At 24.7% G+C, this 17244-nt stretch overlaps 3 protein-coding genes across 3 annotated transcripts; 1 reads left to right on the forward strand and 2 right to left on the reverse strand.

Annotated features, from left to right (window-relative positions):
- Window positions 1-1933: 1933 nt before the first annotated feature.
- Window positions 1934-3612, reverse strand: LOC112597516 (RNA-binding protein PNO1). Its single transcript, XM_025343591.1, has 2 exons — window positions 3132-3612; window positions 1934-2216 (listed from the first exon to the last, which is right to left on the reverse strand). Exons 1-2 carry the CDS (start codon window positions 3471-3473, stop codon window positions 1956-1958), a joined length of 603 nt encoding a protein of 200 aa, XP_025199376.1. The 5' UTR covers window positions 3474-3612; the 3' UTR covers window positions 1934-1955.
- A 104-nt stretch (window positions 3613-3716) lies between these two features.
- On the forward strand, window positions 3717-12302 carry LOC112597515 (ubiquitin carboxyl-terminal hydrolase ZUFSP-like). Its single transcript, XM_025343590.1, has 7 exons — window positions 3717-4838; window positions 4938-5058; window positions 6027-6317; window positions 9500-9884; window positions 10163-10293; window positions 10371-10582; window positions 12029-12302. Exons 1-7 carry the CDS (start codon window positions 4467-4469, stop codon window positions 12062-12064), a joined length of 1548 nt encoding a protein of 515 aa, XP_025199375.1. The 5' UTR covers window positions 3717-4466; the 3' UTR covers window positions 12065-12302.
- Window positions 12303-12479: 177 nt separating this feature from the next.
- On the reverse strand, window positions 12480-14535 carry LOC112597517 (cytochrome c oxidase copper chaperone). Its single transcript, XM_025343592.1, has 2 exons — window positions 14216-14535; window positions 12480-12567 (listed from the first exon to the last, which is right to left on the reverse strand). The coding sequence occupies exons 1-2, from the start codon at window positions 14335-14337 to the stop codon at window positions 12483-12485; spliced, it is 207 nt and encodes a 68-aa protein (XP_025199377.1). The 5' UTR covers window positions 14338-14535; the 3' UTR covers window positions 12480-12482.
- Window positions 14536-17244: the final 2709 nt, after the last annotated feature.

Genomic DNA, 17244 nt, shown 5'->3' on the forward strand with positions numbered 1-17244 from the left:
TATTTTCTGAGTTTATTTTTTATTTTGCTGTTTTAAAATATTGCATATGGGTACCCAACTATATTAGTATAACAATTTTATCTAAATATCAAGTCATGATCTTACTACTTACTATTTAATGGACACCAGTCACTGGTCAGCATACATTGGTTGCAGTATGCACGTGAATGGTAAATTAATTGTATCAACGTTGCTAATTGTTTTCCTCTTCTCAAAGTTGATGAAGTTGTTAAATTTCAATATAGATTATATTAAATTTTTAATTAATTGTTATTCATTATTCATTATGATTATGATTGGAGATTACAAACTGACTTACTATGATATATTATTTAAAAAAAATGTATGTTAAGATTTTAATAGTAATAGAGTACCTATTAAAGATTTTATATTATTTATTAGTCTGTTCCCATATTGAATATGCATTTTTAATTTGAAACTAAAATAGTATTAGTCAAAATTAGAACCTAAATACTGTTTAAGATAATTATCTAAAGTAGAAATCCATCATTATAAAATATTTCATTCTAAACTACTCAAACCAAATGTCATAAATTACCATTCCTAACAATCCACCAAGAAGACTTAATAGAAAGTGGCCAAGAGATGCCTTGTATATAAATATTTATAAAAAAAAAAACGGTTCCCTTAAACCAATCTTAATTAAGAAGTACTATTATTCAAGCCAACAAGTCAACTTTATATTATATTAAAATTATTTACTTATTATGTCATATTTTATACAAATAGTAAATACTGTTTATCCAATAAAAAAAAGAAAAGAAAAGAAAAAAAAGGTAATACATGATAAATAAAATATGAAAAGAATTTCTCACTAACGGTATACTAATATAACATTATGTAGCCATTTTAAAATTATTTCATTAAATAAATGATTAGAAATGCAAATTTAAAATTATTAATTCAATGCATAATTTTATTGATTGTTCAAAATTTCTAGAATTAATAAACCTCAAGATAATTTTAATTAATTCTAGAAACACATGTGAATTTTATTTAATTAATATAAACACACATATATTATGTTTAGTGACATAAATTTATGACACCAAGATAGGCATTATTATTCAATTATTATGTTTTTAAATAAAATTAATTATAAATATTTTAATCATTGTTATAATTTTATATTTAATATTACAATAAATAATTGAGAAGACTAATGGATTACTAAAATTGTATTGTAATAATGTACATTAAGTAACAGGTAATGAAATAGAATAAACAACCTATTGCTATTGCATATAATTATTTTCTTGTCTTCTATTTTAAATGTTGTTACAACACATTTTTATTATATGTTATGTATGAATAAAATATATATTTATTCACTGAAAATGGTTCATTGTATTAAGATTTAAGGCCTTTTCTATTTTTAATAACAAAAAATATACCTTAAAACATTATTGTATATGAAAACCAAAAATTCTTTATAGTTTTTTTAAATTATATTATACAAAAATAATAGAAGATTCAGCTTTAAATAAACAATTAAATGGTTTTTATGGTAATTCTTGAATGATAATTACATACTTTCTTTGAACTTACCAGATTAACAATAATTAATTAGTATTTAAAAATATGTAACATAAATTTTTTAATTTTTAACAAATAAGTGGTTATTTTACACCTACTTTTTCAAATTAAAAATAAATGGTTTTTCTTTATAAATTTCAAAAATAAAAACGAAATAACTTACATTACTCCAAGGGTATTAGTGTTATCACATTTTGTAAATTGTGTAATGTGCTATGTACTTAATAAAAATGCACATTTACTATGACAGGTAACACTTCTAGTTACATCTCTATCTTTTATTACGCTATCATAAATTATTTGTCACCAAAATTATTTATTTAACACAAACTTGTATAAATTGTAATTATTTATTATTAGAAAGTAACATTTTTAATTTAATATTAAAATATACAAATTTATAAAACTTTACTCTTGGAAAGTTGTTGTAATTGTCCATAAACTTTAGAAGGTGGAGATCCAAGAATTAGATTACAAATAGCTCTCATAGCTACTTGTATATTTTGAAATGATCCCAATATATGAATTTTTGAGTCTGCCAACACTATTCTGGTTTTTGTAACATTTTCAATGGTAAACTTAGTTCGTCCTCCTTTTCCAGCCAATCTTCCAATAGCACGTGATAAATGGTCTCCTTTTAATGTTTTTACATCTTTAACCTAAATAAAAAAATAACTAATATTAAAATTGTCTATAATTAGATACATAAGTACATTTATATTATTTTCAAATTATGTTTTGGAGAGGGAGAATATATTACAAAATATAGAGATACTTATATAATATATATAAAGAATTAATATCCCGTGGTTAGTATGCTACTTTTATTTTAATATGCTAACACCACTACAGTTAATTCCTCTAAAAAAATCTAATTTATTATTAGTACAATTGTTAAAATATAGAGCACTACTAAGTTGCTCCATTTTTTTATTTTCTTTAATAATCCACTTAATTAGTGTTTATTTATTATTTGTTTATGCTCATCACTATTTTAAAGTTTTTTTTTTAAAGTATTTTTAACACTTGTATAATATGTATATTTTATAAAAACTAATAGATGTACCTAGTATTAAAAATTGGCAGTTGTTACAGATTTTTAGATGATCGGTAGGATGTGACTATTGAGGGGATTAAAATAAAGATGTGTTAATAATATTAATATATTATATATATATTTTTTTTTTGGAATATTGAAAGCTGTTGTACCTATAATTAATAAATAAAAAAAAAATCTATTTTTAATATAACAGCTGTTATTTGTTATATAACATAAAGGTTGTAAGTAGGAAAAAATGATAATTTTAGGTACTCTAACTAAAAATTAGAAAAGAAATTAGTTAGAAAATTATGAAAACCAATTTAAATATTGTGAACTTTAATCTGGCCTCCTAAATTAATAATAATCTATATTGAGGATAACAAAAATTAAGTATGAAAATTATACATTACTGCTGTATATTCTTATTTTAAATCAATCATGATACAAAGTGACAAAAAAATCATAATAGCGTCATAAATACAATAAATGATGCCATATTAGTATACACTGTATATGTATTATAGGTACATACTTCAAAAGATTCGACAAAAAGATTGTCCAGTCTTATTAGTGCCAGCGCATCTTCCACTTCAAACCCATAGATAAACGCCTTGACAAAATCTGCAGCTTTCTGCAAGTGTTGCGAGCCGATTTCGTCATCAGGGACGGGATTTCTAATTTCAACGTTTCTGGATTTGACATTGAACCTGATATCCAGCCGGAGGTGTTCAACAACAGGCGTGTAAATCTTTAACCAGTGTTCTTTGAGAGGTGTGAGCCTATGCGACGGCACAGGAACTTTGCGCATCTCCCGGTTGTCTGAGGAAGACTTGGTGGACTGAATTTTTCTCAAAGGTCTGTTGTGAGTTGACATGACGTACTGATATTCAAGAGTCCTTGCACAATAAAGTAATAAAAAAGTATAGTTAATATTCACCTAACAAAGAGGAGAGGCATAGGTATACAAAATAAAACTTTTTAGGTAGACGACACACACGTGCCTAGTGTGCAGATAAGATAAATGATAAATGTTATTTATTATTTGAGAAATAATAATATTATTGAGTTATGAGTGATAACACTGATAATGATTCAAAATAAATGTGGGGGGAGATACTTTTGTTTGAAGAAAAAAAAATCATGTGTTTGGGTATCAAGAACAGCTGATGTTCCAAGTGTTGCCATCGTACATTCATATCGTCGTCTCAAGTCTTTTTTCCGACGAACTACTCAGTACTCGCGTAGGTAAAACCACAGATCACATTTATCCAATTATCTCAGTAAAAGCCAAAAAGGCGAACAATCTAACGAAGAGAGTTGATGGTGGCATTGGCATGATCTGTCGTCCAACACGCATACACAGTCGTCAGATCGAAGAATCGAATCGCACTCATCCTCGCGCGACGACCTCGTTCAGCAGCTGGCCGTACTCCGTAACGTTGGCCAACCTTTGTCGCCCCATACCTTTGTTATCTGGTTCTGGGATATTGATAATCGAATTGTCGTAATTCATATAATAATAATATTATATGATTATGCTCGTTGTGATGCTATTATATACACACATCATATTGCATTATACATTATTATTATTATACACGCATTACACACACGAAGCGTATAAAGGAGGAATCTAAAATTAATTTTTCTGGCTTGTTTTAATATTTAATATATCATTTTTCTCCATTTGTATTTCGTTGTTTGTTTTACTCATTGACGACGGTGACAACGACGACGACGACGATTAACGACAACGACTTCAGCGAAGAATAGTGGATACTCCTTTTTGGTTCAGACCTTTTGCCGCCCCGTCTTTTTTTTTTTTTGTCACTTTTTTGTTTTTCAAACGTATTGCGTTCGTAGAACTATGTCGCTGAGATCGAAGACGGTGTGCGAAATATGCGGTGAATCGTTTTTGACCGAAAACAAACTGTCCAACCATATAACTGAACGACATGTCCACTCGTCTACGAGCCCATCGCCGAGTGTTGGTTCATCGTCTAAACGTCGAAAACTAGACGCCGATTCTGACGTCAGGTGTCCGCTCTGCGACTATGTAGACCTAGACACCGACCGTTTACAGCAACACGTTAATCGAATGCACTTTGATCCCGGCAGTCCCCAGCGTCTGGGTACTGTAGACTTCCCTTGTCCGATATGCCCACTGGCTTTTGATCACTGTGATAATCTTGAAACTCACATAAACGAAGAACACCATGATATCGTTAGCCCTCAAACGGTAATAAAAATATATTACAGTATCTTGATGATATTGTAACCCAATAATATTTTAATTATCATTATAATTAATTATACCATTTTTTTTCTGTGTTTGCAGGATTGTGATAGTCAAAGGATACCGTTGTTAGAAAATATCAATGAAGGTTGTGTGATTTGTGGAATGAAAAATTTTGATAGTTTAAGAGATTTGGACGCACACATTGAGCAACATTACCGAGGTATTGTCTGTTATATATTATATACTTTATTCTTTTACCGGCATAATATGTGCTGTGTTAATTTATACAATATATTGTGAATTTTTTTTTTTAAATACTTAACTCCAAAACATTTGAAGATGATATGTTTATTATAATTTATTTTCTACAATTTAAATAATTACATACTATAATTTGCTTACATTTCATTTTCGTTTGTTTCTATCGCAAACAGATTATTTGCAAGATTTATGTCTAAACAAAATGAGCAATCCACACAATTTAAACTATAATTGTTTTTGATTGGCTCAATTTTTAAGAATATTGTATTATTACTTAGTATATTAAAATAATTTAAATTTGTGTTTTTTGATCAAATCTTTTATTTTATCAAAATTTTCTAAACTTAATTTAACTTTTTCATGCAATCACTACGACATTCATTCTCTATTACAATTTATGACATATTGAATATATTTCTCAGAGAATAATGATTATTGTAAATATATCAATAAAAAAGTATATTTAAAAATACTAGATTTTTAATGTTCTCATTGATAACATTTAAAAAAAAATGCATTTATTTTAAAATAAATAATTATAATTCAGTTTTAATTTGCTTTTTATGAAATATATTCATTTTTAATCAAAAAAAAAATAAAATATATATATATATATGAATTCCAAAAATGATGTATTAATAATAATAATGGCTGTATTAATTACTTACAATTAAAATAGTTAGGCTTTCTATAAATGAAACACAATTTTTATAATTTAATATGTACTGAATATCTGTATTATTTATTAAATTTACTTGAAAGACATGTTTTTTTATATAATTGTTCTAATTTGACCATCTAATTTACAGTAAAATTCAAGATCTATTGATGAACATTATTTTAATTCTACTTTTAAAAATTAGAAATACAGGACTCTGTAATACCTTGATTTTTGTATAATATATTGACAATTTTTTGTATGTATAGGTTCAACACCACCTACCCAAGACCATTTACCCAATCATGATCAGCTTTTGGCAAAACAATTGGAAAAACAAGAACGTGAACGTATGAAACAGAAAGAACAAGAAGATTTTCAAAAATTGCAATCTGCTTATGGCATGGACAACAAAGGGAATTATAATCAACAAACTATGACTAACTTACAAGAAGCTGTATCCAGTGGCCAATTAACTGTTTATGATTATTATGAAAAAATATATGAAATTAAAATGGCTGAAAGTAAAGGACTTGATACTGGCGAATCGGCTACTAGAGGTTAGTTTAACTATTAATGTTATTATTTCTTTAAATCTGTCCATTTTTTAAATTATTGCTCACTTAATACAATTTTAGCAACATTTCAGTAGTATCTAAGGGATTTGGTGTATTGCTTTTAAAACTATAGTATATTGACTTTTCTAGTAGTTTTTTTTTTTTTTTTTTATGTTCACTAAATTTTATTTCATGAGTTTGTGGGTATGAATATATGTTATATTATTCTCATAGATTTATAATAAAATTTTAATTTGTGTTCTAGTGTGGCGGTTGTTGGCCTTAGTTATTAACATGTTCTGACATAAAACATTAGCCAGAATTGCTAGCCAAGTTTTTAGTAACAAATCTTCGCCACATTTACACATACCAATGGTTTTAAATAATAATTTAAAAAAATAAATATTATTAAAAAATAATTATAATAATTATAATTATAATTATTTATTATTATAATATTATTATTATTATTAAATAATAATAATAATTTTTTATAATTGGGTATGGTTTTTAGTTCCAAAACCATACCCTCCTCTTAGTAAAAATTAACTATAGGCTAATAACCATTGCTGTTGAACCCTAAAAACTATAAATAAAAATTAATTTAAATTTGTTTTTTTATAAGAATCATGTTTAGCTTAAACAATTTTTGGCTTTTTGGTCAAAATCTTGAAGTACAAACTACTTGTACCTAATTTGCATAATATAGCCCTATGTAAGAAGGCATACAATCAATATATTTGTTAGCAACTCAATAGGCTAACTGAATTTGTAATGATCTAAATCTAAAGACCCAATCTTATAGGTATATAATTTAATTTCAAGTTAGCAATCAATATACATATATTTTATAATAAAGTAAGTTGTTTTAAATTAAATGCAACTATTTTAAGATAATACATGGGTGGTATTTATCTCTTTAAAAATACATTGATTAGCATTGTCTCCTCAATACAAATTACTAGAGCTCAATTGTTTATAGTTAAGCTTATATTTTAAAGCTATCAGAATTATGCCAAATTATGACTTAAATTTGATTCATGAAATTTAGTTTTTAAATTTATTTGCATATTTGACATATTTAAACAAATATTTACATATAGTGATTATTTCTTAATTAAAAATGTTCCATTTTATTATTATTAATTTTAACATTTATAAAAACAGTAATCAGATAATATTATCACTAAAAATTTACAAATATGACTATATGAATAATTATACAATGTGTGAAATCAGTTTTGTGAATTTATATTTGAGACATGATCGGAACCCAATAGGTTTTAGCTAATAGTATGTAGATATGATGAGTAAACCACTTATTAGATATACAAAATATTTTTCATATTGCTATTTATTATGTGTTTTGTTAAATAGTAAATAATCCCAAATTTATAATTAATTCAGATAAATAAAATTAAAATTCTTTTAATCAATGGCTCAAGTCATCAAAGCAGTTTATCATAAAAAAATTAATTAACAATCATTATTCATTTTAGCACGATATTGTATATTTTGACATTTAAAGAACATATTTCAATGAATTTATAGTCATTAAAATCCCAACTCTCCTAATAACATATTTTAGATGCTAAAATAATTTTAAAAATATTCTTAGTTATTTTTAGCATTTACAATATAATATGTATGTTTGACATTTTTATTTATTTTTAAATACAATACAATTTTACATTTAATCTATATTTTCTATATCATATATCTACTACAGTATGGTAAAATGTTTTGTTTTTTAATAAAAGACTAATGTATTATAAGGTATTTCATAAGTTTTAACAATCATAACATTAAAATTGCTTAAATTATTTTAAAATGTATTATTATATTCTATTTTTATTAAGTGCAATATATGTTATTTTGTTAATAAATTACTTATTTTATGGCAATATGTTTTATAAAACTTCAAAATTAACATACAAATATCTAGGGTGAAACAAATTTGAGGGTCAATAAACTAATTTTTTAAGCTAAATGATTTTAATAGTCTGCTACTGCAAATGATTACTGAAAGCAAATTGATTGATAAATATTAAATACATTTTTAAAGAAAAACATTAATATTCAATATTTATTATTCAAGTACTTAATGTTGATGATTGCAATTTATGTTCTATTTCTTTCTTTTCTGTAAAAGAAAAAATAATTATGATTAATTAAATATTATAGGTTATGTTGCATTATAATTTCAACTACAACTAAATATATTTTATCTTATCAGTTGTCAACCATTTTTTTTTTTTTATTGTGCATTTAAAACAAATAACATCAATACAATGAATAAGCATTATTCTATATTTTTTTTGTAGTAACAAAATATGATTTATAAAACATTTTGTTTATGACTTTGAAGCATAATATTCAAATTTTAATTTTATAGTTTTTTTGTGTGTTTTTTTAAATGTGAAAATTAAAGTGAAAGAAATAGCTTTAGTAAAAGTATTTTTGTCTTAGAGATTTTGCAATAAATAGATTATTATGAAGAATGTATATATTTATCAAACAAAACCTTATTTTTTTTTAATATGATAATGAAAACAATATTTTGCTTTTGTACTAATTTTTTAAGTTTCTTATAGATTTTAATGATTTAAATGATTTAATGACATATTAAATTATATGTAGAAAAAATTTAAAGAAAATTGCTAAAAAAAACTGAATCCTGCTTAAATTCCAAAAATACGCTGCAATCAAATGTTAATGAAACGTCTTTTCAAGATAAATTTAACCAAAACCTTTTAAGTAAACCAAAAACAATACATTTTGTCCAAAAGAGTAGTTGTAATTTAGATTTTAACTTACTCAGTATTAATAAAAACTATGCAGCTCCTTCTTTGGTATTAAGAAAACCAAAAGTAACCGATGATCACTCATGTAATAGTTCATTATCTTTAAACCAAAGAACAACTTTACCAGTGAAATACAATTCTAATACAAATCCAATGCATGTTACCCATGTAAAAAATAAGATGGACAATAATAAGTCTCCATTTATTAGTTTACATGGAAGAAATTTTCAAAATGATTCTACTAGTATAAATATATCTTACAGTGAGCACAACTTACCATATAAAATATGTAGATTATATTGCATTGAAAAATTTTAAAAACTAATTTTATACTTTTACTTGATATTTATGTTTTTGTACATTTTATTTAAATATTTTTAGACTTGATTGAGTACATACGTCACTTCAGTGCATCATCACCAAATGTAATAGAATTACATTTGGCTTCTCCAACTGATCACTATAGATCAACTTATGGTGACAGAGGTTGGGGATGTGGATATAGGAATATGCAAATGTTGATGTCCAGTATGCTTTTACAAATGGATTATAATGAACATATCTCAAGAGTATGGGAAGTTGAGAAAGGACCTCTACCACGGGCATGGATGCCATCTATATCAAGATTACAGCAACATTTAGAGAAATCATGGAGCATGGGTATTGATGAACCTGGTAGAGAACAATTAGGTGGTACTGTGTACAACACGAAAAAATGGATCGGAGCCACTGAAGTTGTTACTATGCTAACAGCTTTGAAAATTAAGTAAGTTTAATTTTAAACTATGAAGAAAAATGTCATTGTATAAATTTTAACCCATCAACAAAATGTATGTAGATTTAATTTTGTACTTGATTGTAAACAGCATATTAAGTGATTGAAATTATTGGAAATTTGATTATTTTAAAATCCCTGATATTTTTATAATACATATCTGATCAGTTTTTACCTAAATTAAATGAGAAAAATATCAAATTAACATATTTTATTATACAATGTTAACATATTACTTGAATAATAATTCAATATATTTCATTGTATAGAACATTATTAATAGACTTTCGAAAACCAACTGGTTCGAAAAATACTCATCCAGAAATGTTTCATTGGTTGTATGAACATTTTAGCAATAGAAAAAAACAATTTATTCCTCCGGTTTATATACAGCATGAAGGTAATTATAATAGTTTTTTTTCTGTATGTTAAGTAAAAGTTAATAAATAAATAATATCATTGTTTGTTTTTGTTTAGGTCATAGTCGAACTGTAGTTGGTGTTGAAAAACTATCTGATGGTACAATTTTATTATTAGTATTAGATCCAAGTGGTCATTACGATAAATTAAGAACAGAAGCTGGGATGACAACTATGTCACACATAAGAAAATCTATGTATACATTCAAAGCAAAGGAGTATCAACTAGTCACAGTCAGTGGCATAATCACAAGTGATTCAGAATTTGAAGTAAGTAAAATTTACTTAACCATTTAATTCTAGTTTTAAAAGTCTGCGGACTATTTGATCAGAACATATTACAGATTTGTATATTATAGCTAGGTGGGTGATGGAAATAATATTATTTTATTTTTAGCAATAATATTAATATTTATTTAACTAAATTATTAAATAGCTTAATTCTTTTTAATCAAAACACGGGTAATCAAATATTTTACATTCACAACACAATTATTCTTGAATTATCTGATACTATTTGTAAATGATTCATAATTAAATAAGTCAGTGATTCTTATTCCCAGAGCATGACCCTTGATAGTTCTGAATCTTTCTGATTATTTTAGGTCACCATAAAATCATTAAATAAATAAAAAAAAAAATTGTTGTAACATATGTATATATATAAAAAATTATTTTTATGTGTCTGTATTTTCAATTTTGTTTTTACTTTAAAAATATTTAGAATTACTGAAGTAACTTCTTACTAATTATTGGATATCTAAATTGATTTCTTATAATAAATAATTAACAATAACATTATAATTCATATTTGAAAAAAAAAATGTTTTTGTAATTAATAGGTTGAGGGCAGTACTGTGAAAAAATAAACTTTGAAATTTTGTCCACCCCCCTAAAAAAAAAACTTATGAAATTTTGCAAAACAAAAAAAAGTGGGCAGTTGGTGACAATAATTAATATTTAATTATTATATCAGTGTATATTTCTATCATAATATATAATTAAATATTAAGTTTGTATGTCTTATTTAGAGTAAAAATGTTTATGTCCTCACAAATCACGATAAAATTGAATTCAATAATAAATTATTGTATGTGATCAAAATTATTTAGAACGGTGACAGTTTATCTGTCATATCGATAAGATGTATAACATATATTATAACGGATAAGAAAAGTACTTATAACTTAATTTTAAATGTTATAGAAGTGATAATTTCTAAAATGTGTTAGTCACATTCTATGGTATTTGATTTAAACAATTTCTGTTTGAACAGTATGGATATTTTAGTGTTAGAAGAGCGAAAAAAAGCTAGCATTTGAATATGTATGTTATACATAAAACGTGTTCAAAATTTATGAGATGAAAATATTTCAAAACTATTGAAATTGTACTTGATACAAATTTTAAATTTAAATTATAAATAGACTGTCATTGAAGTCGTGTAAATATGTGTGTTAGGTAGGTTACTTATCATTTTTATTAAATGGTTATTTTTTCAGGGACTAAATTTCTGAGGTTATTTATTAGAGGAATCGATGATGGCATACAGTTTTATTGAATTTTATAAAGAAGTTATAATTACCATTGTCAATATGTTTCTTACATAATATTTATTTTTTCCTCTTAAACATTCCACTTCAGTAGTTTAGATACACTTAAAAAGTTGTTATACCAGTTTCATTACAATGGTTGATAATGTTTTTATTGTTCCAGAGCGGCAAAACAATTAAATCTACTCGTGGTTCATAACAACTACCAAGAAGCTGAAATTGGTTTTGCAGAGCTTAAAAATTTTGTTTATATTTTCATTTTCCTTTTTATACATTCTAAATTCTGTAAAATAAAATTATAGCCCAAATGTTAACTATAATGTTTAACACTTAGAATGTCTTAATATCTCCATTACAAGTTACTTTATTTAATGTTTATAATATAATCACTCTCAAACTCCATCATTACAGGTAGTGGTATTAATAAAATATTATACTTTATAGAATATATATATATATCTTTTTTTAAATTTATTTATTGTCTAAACAAAAACTCAAATAGTTTGTTTTTAAATTAATACATTTAATAGACTAGACAAATTAATGTATGTATATCTACAATGTAAATTTGTACAAAAAAAAAAACATTTACAACAGATTTTAGGAATGCTTACTATTTAAATATTAAAACCCATTTTTCTCATGCATTCCTTATGTGCTTCAATTAGGTGTTGACAGTTTTCTTCTCCGTTTTCCATAATACTGTAAAAATCAAATAAGTAAATAACAAATAATGATTATGAATCTAGATTTTTTTTTTTATAGTTAATTATTAGAGATATATCAATAATTTGAATTTCCATAAAGTATAAATATATATATATATGCATATATTTGTGTGTGTGTGTGTGTGTGTGTAAGTTTAGATTTAGAAATAACAGATTTAAGATATATTTTTTACTTGTATAATAATGATACTTGAATGCTGTCAAAATTAAAATATTACTAGATTTTTGTTGATTTAGTTGTCTTTTTTTTTTTTATTTATACATTATATATTATATTATAAATAGTGCGAGCTATAATAAATGTTATTATATTGATAAAATCATGAAGTATATAAGATATTATATTAGAGTAGAACTTCGACACGAAATTGTATGAATTGTACAAAATATTAAACTTTCAAATAACTAATATACATTAATACAACATGATATACTGTATTTATAATACCCAATCAAATTTTAAAAATACAGTTAAATTATAACATTTTGAAAACTTATCTATGTATATTTTAATAAACATATAAGATGAATTTTTCATGTTGTCATTAAAGCAGAAAATGTTTTTAATTTATATAATTAATATACATGCATAATGCACAAAAGTATTTGCAACTAATTTTTTTTTTAAATAAGGACATTTTTATCCTCTGTGTAATCTATTATAAGGTTTTATTATAAACAAAATGTTATTAATTGAAAGTAATTTCTAGTAAGCAACTTAAATAAATATTAAATCAAATGTGGCTTTTTCCAACAAATTCTCGGAGATATGTAGATATTAGATAAATTTTTAAAATTAATAAATTGTTATTGGTTTTAAAAATTTACCATATTATCCATTATTGTTGATGAAAAGTGAGATATATTTTTTTAAACTACTTATTAGAAATGCAACCCTCAAGTTAAATGAAAATAATAATTATTGGTTTGCTACCTAAATAAATTAATATTCTATATTTAAATTATGTTAAAATAGTTTTAAATTCACAGATAACAGAAAAATTTATTTTTACTAGTAAATAAAATTACCATAAGTATGAAAACAAGTATCTATGAATTTAATAGCTCAAACACCATCATAAAAACGTTTTATAAAATAGTAAAACTACAACTTGATCAAGATTTTCTCAAGATGATAAAATTAAAAGTTAAGTAGAATTGTTATTTACTATTATTATAAATAACATATTAAAATTATTTTAAATTAATTCATAATATTTTTGTATCATGATACAAATACTGATATTTTTTTGAGCTTATGCACAAATTAAGAGGAATTTCTTTGGTTTTTGTTACACATTTTTAAAATATAAAATATAGGGTTTTTTTTTGCAGGGATAAAGAATATATTTGTGGAGAAAACAATATTTATAAGTCTGAGAATATATTAATAGTGCATGAATTTTTTTTTCACTATCATATTTTGGTAAGCGACCTAAAAAAGGTTTACAGTCTCTGATTTATAATATAAAATGTCGAAAATATAGGACATCTGATTAATATTTAATTACAGTTAATTCATATCATAGAAAATAAATTAACTGAACAAATTAGTAGTAATATAAGATCTGCTTACAATATAAAATTTAAGAATAACTGTATAATTAATAAAATAATATTACCAAGCATCTCTGACTCTTTTCGTGTCCGGACAAGCACAACAAGGTTTTAATTTTTTTGGTTCTTCGGCGGGCTTATTCTCCGACGATGGTGCAATAGATTTATCACTGACCAAAGGCATCATTTTATATGTTAATAAATACTGGGGCGAATTCAAAATTCAATAAAATGTTGCGTAAGTTGATGCACACTAGAACGGTGAAAATTAATAACTCAACCAGTTAGTCACAGTTCACAAATACGAATAATCTGAATTCAAGTGGAAAACTGAAAAGTGGAAAAAAATTTTCAAGTTGGACAATCAGTATTAATCATGGTAGATTACAGCCGAGGTTTATAGATAACGTACTTTATTATTTTAAGGTTAGGTATAATAAATTCTGAAGTAGTTAAAGCCACAAAGCTGTGATTGGAGCACTTTGGTGTTAAGCTTGATATCACAAAATAACCTAATAATCTAATGATAAAAAATATAATCTATTTTTAAAGATGGATCCACCTTGTAAGTTGTAAGTTTTAAATAGTTTATCCAGGTAAAAATATCTTGTGTACATCATATTTTTATGGTTTATATTATATTTGTGCCAAAAGACTAATATGCCGGGTTACATACATTGATTTATTTAATGTTGACGTTCTTTTATAGAGCGATACTCTTTATTACAAAATCTATTTATGTTTTTGAAAAAAAATTTTAATCATACTTTGAAATTTTTATTTTTTTGATTGACAGCATACATTTTTAATTTAATATTTTAATATAAAATATTTTACGATGCATTAAATAGGTACATAGAAACCGAATTTGGACAAGCAGTTTTTAAATTTTAAGTGTTAATTTACTACTCGTCCAAATTTTAATTTTATGTATAAAAATACTCCGAAAAGTATTCTGTTTCAGAATATGGAATTAAAAATGTAAGTTGTCCTACAAAAAAATATAAGTATTTAAAATTGAATTGTTTTCACTAGAAATTATATGAAAATGGTTTTTTCAGTAATATTTATAAATTTTTAAATAACGAGTGTAGTTGGGTAAAATCATTAATAATTACCCAGTATAGTGGTGATTCATACAACCCAGGTTAAGACTTATGTCCTTAATATTAATTGTGCAAGGTGAGGTATTTTCACATTTTTTAGATCAAATATTGGTATACCTATCTACAGGCTACAGCCGTAGAATCGAAGTGCACGATATTCTATAGGCAGAAAAAACCTAGGAAGACACGAATAAGAAATTAAAATAATGGGAAATAGCATTAGAAGTACACATTGTATATATATATATATAAAGGAACTAAAAATAAGTTGAGTAAAATATGCACGATTTTGAATTAAGTAGGTAATCAAGAAATTTATGGAATGTAATGAAAACGAAATAATATAATGTACGAGATGAATAGTTTTAAGTATCAGTGATACAAAATTATAGAAGAATTGTAGTTTCAAGAACCTAACTATGAAGTTAGAAATATAGTTATGAGTAGATGGATAATGTAGAGTAAAGTGTAAGATATTTGGATTTATAGTGTGAGAAGTCTACAAGAGGAATGAGGATACCATTGAGATTGAAAGGTATATTTTGTAAAACAGTTGTGTAACCAGTTACACGTTGTAAGGATCAAATTATTAGCCAATGGATAATAGAACAGAACAGAGAGTGAGTGTAGCAAAAATAATAATTATAATATAGCTGTTTGAAATAATTAGAAAGGATAGAATAGAAATTAATTAGGAATAGTGCAAGATAGTACTGATAAGTAAAGGCGACAAAGGAGTCATAATTTGTATTACCGATGTATAAATAGAAAACAAACTCTAATTTACCTCAAGACCCAGTTATTTAATCAAGAGTATATATTTCAAAGTTGAAGGTACTGTAAATAAGTTATAAATGTACAATAGATTGAAGAGATAATAAATGTATTATTTTTACAGATAATGTATTTTCTTCACTCATCATCTTTTAGATGAAAATGCATCAATTTTAATTTTATTATATTTTTAGATAGTAAAGTTGATCACAGTATTAGATTAATTGTAAGTTCTGACTATTATGCCAGTGAACTTAAAAATAAAATATAATGTACTATTAAAATAATTTATTAATCTTCTTAGATTGCTTAGATCGCTTTCAACATTAATGTAATAAAATTTAATACTCATCCTAGAACCTATTAGATGACAAGGTACGTTATATAACTATATAGGAGAACCTACATTCCTGTTTAACGCCTTCAAAAATATACATTTTAACATATATGATTTAAGATCTAATTTAAAAATTACTTTCAGTTTACTATTATTTATAATTGATACTCCTTCATAAGAAATCATCTTTAAGAATGAAAATCATTGTTATTAATATTGAAAGTCATAGAATACAGCAATATTATACAGGATTTATCAAAACATATAACATAATAATTGAAAATAAAATAAAGTATGAATTATAATTATTATCCAACATTCATAAAATCATACTTAAATAATTGTAATAATGAAACTTATAAACAAATGTATTGATGAACATATTATGATGATGTAGTTTAAAAATATAAAAATTACACTTTATTCTAATACTCAACTGTTATTATAATGTTTAAGTAACAGGAAAATTTTCATCGATAAAAATTACTTTTTACTTACCACTATTCTTGATTTTCTTATCAGGAGGTGGAGATGCTGCTTTTACTGGCTTTTTCTTCACCTAAACACATGATAATTAAAATAATGTATGTAATTTAATATTACTTTATGATGTATATAAACGTACAACCATAATCAAGGTATCATTTGTAATATCTTTCCTCGTTATCTGTAATATCATCTAACTTGTTCATCTAAATCTTCAACATTATCCATACCTTTTTATTCTTTTTACGTTGAATGTTGGTGCACTTTATTATATATGTCGGTAAGGCACTTTTCACTTTAGCTGGACAACAGACATGGATCTTTATGGCTGTACATGAAGATAGTTCATTAAGAGATCTCTAGCAATACGTAACCGAACGAAGTACACCGT

Source organism: Melanaphis sacchari, unplaced genomic scaffold (assembly GCF_002803265.2).
Source record: "Melanaphis sacchari strain LSU unplaced genomic scaffold, SCAv2.0 Contig42_pilon_pilon, whole genome shotgun sequence".
Classification (NCBI taxonomy): Eukaryota; Metazoa; Arthropoda; class Insecta; order Hemiptera; family Aphididae; genus Melanaphis; species Melanaphis sacchari.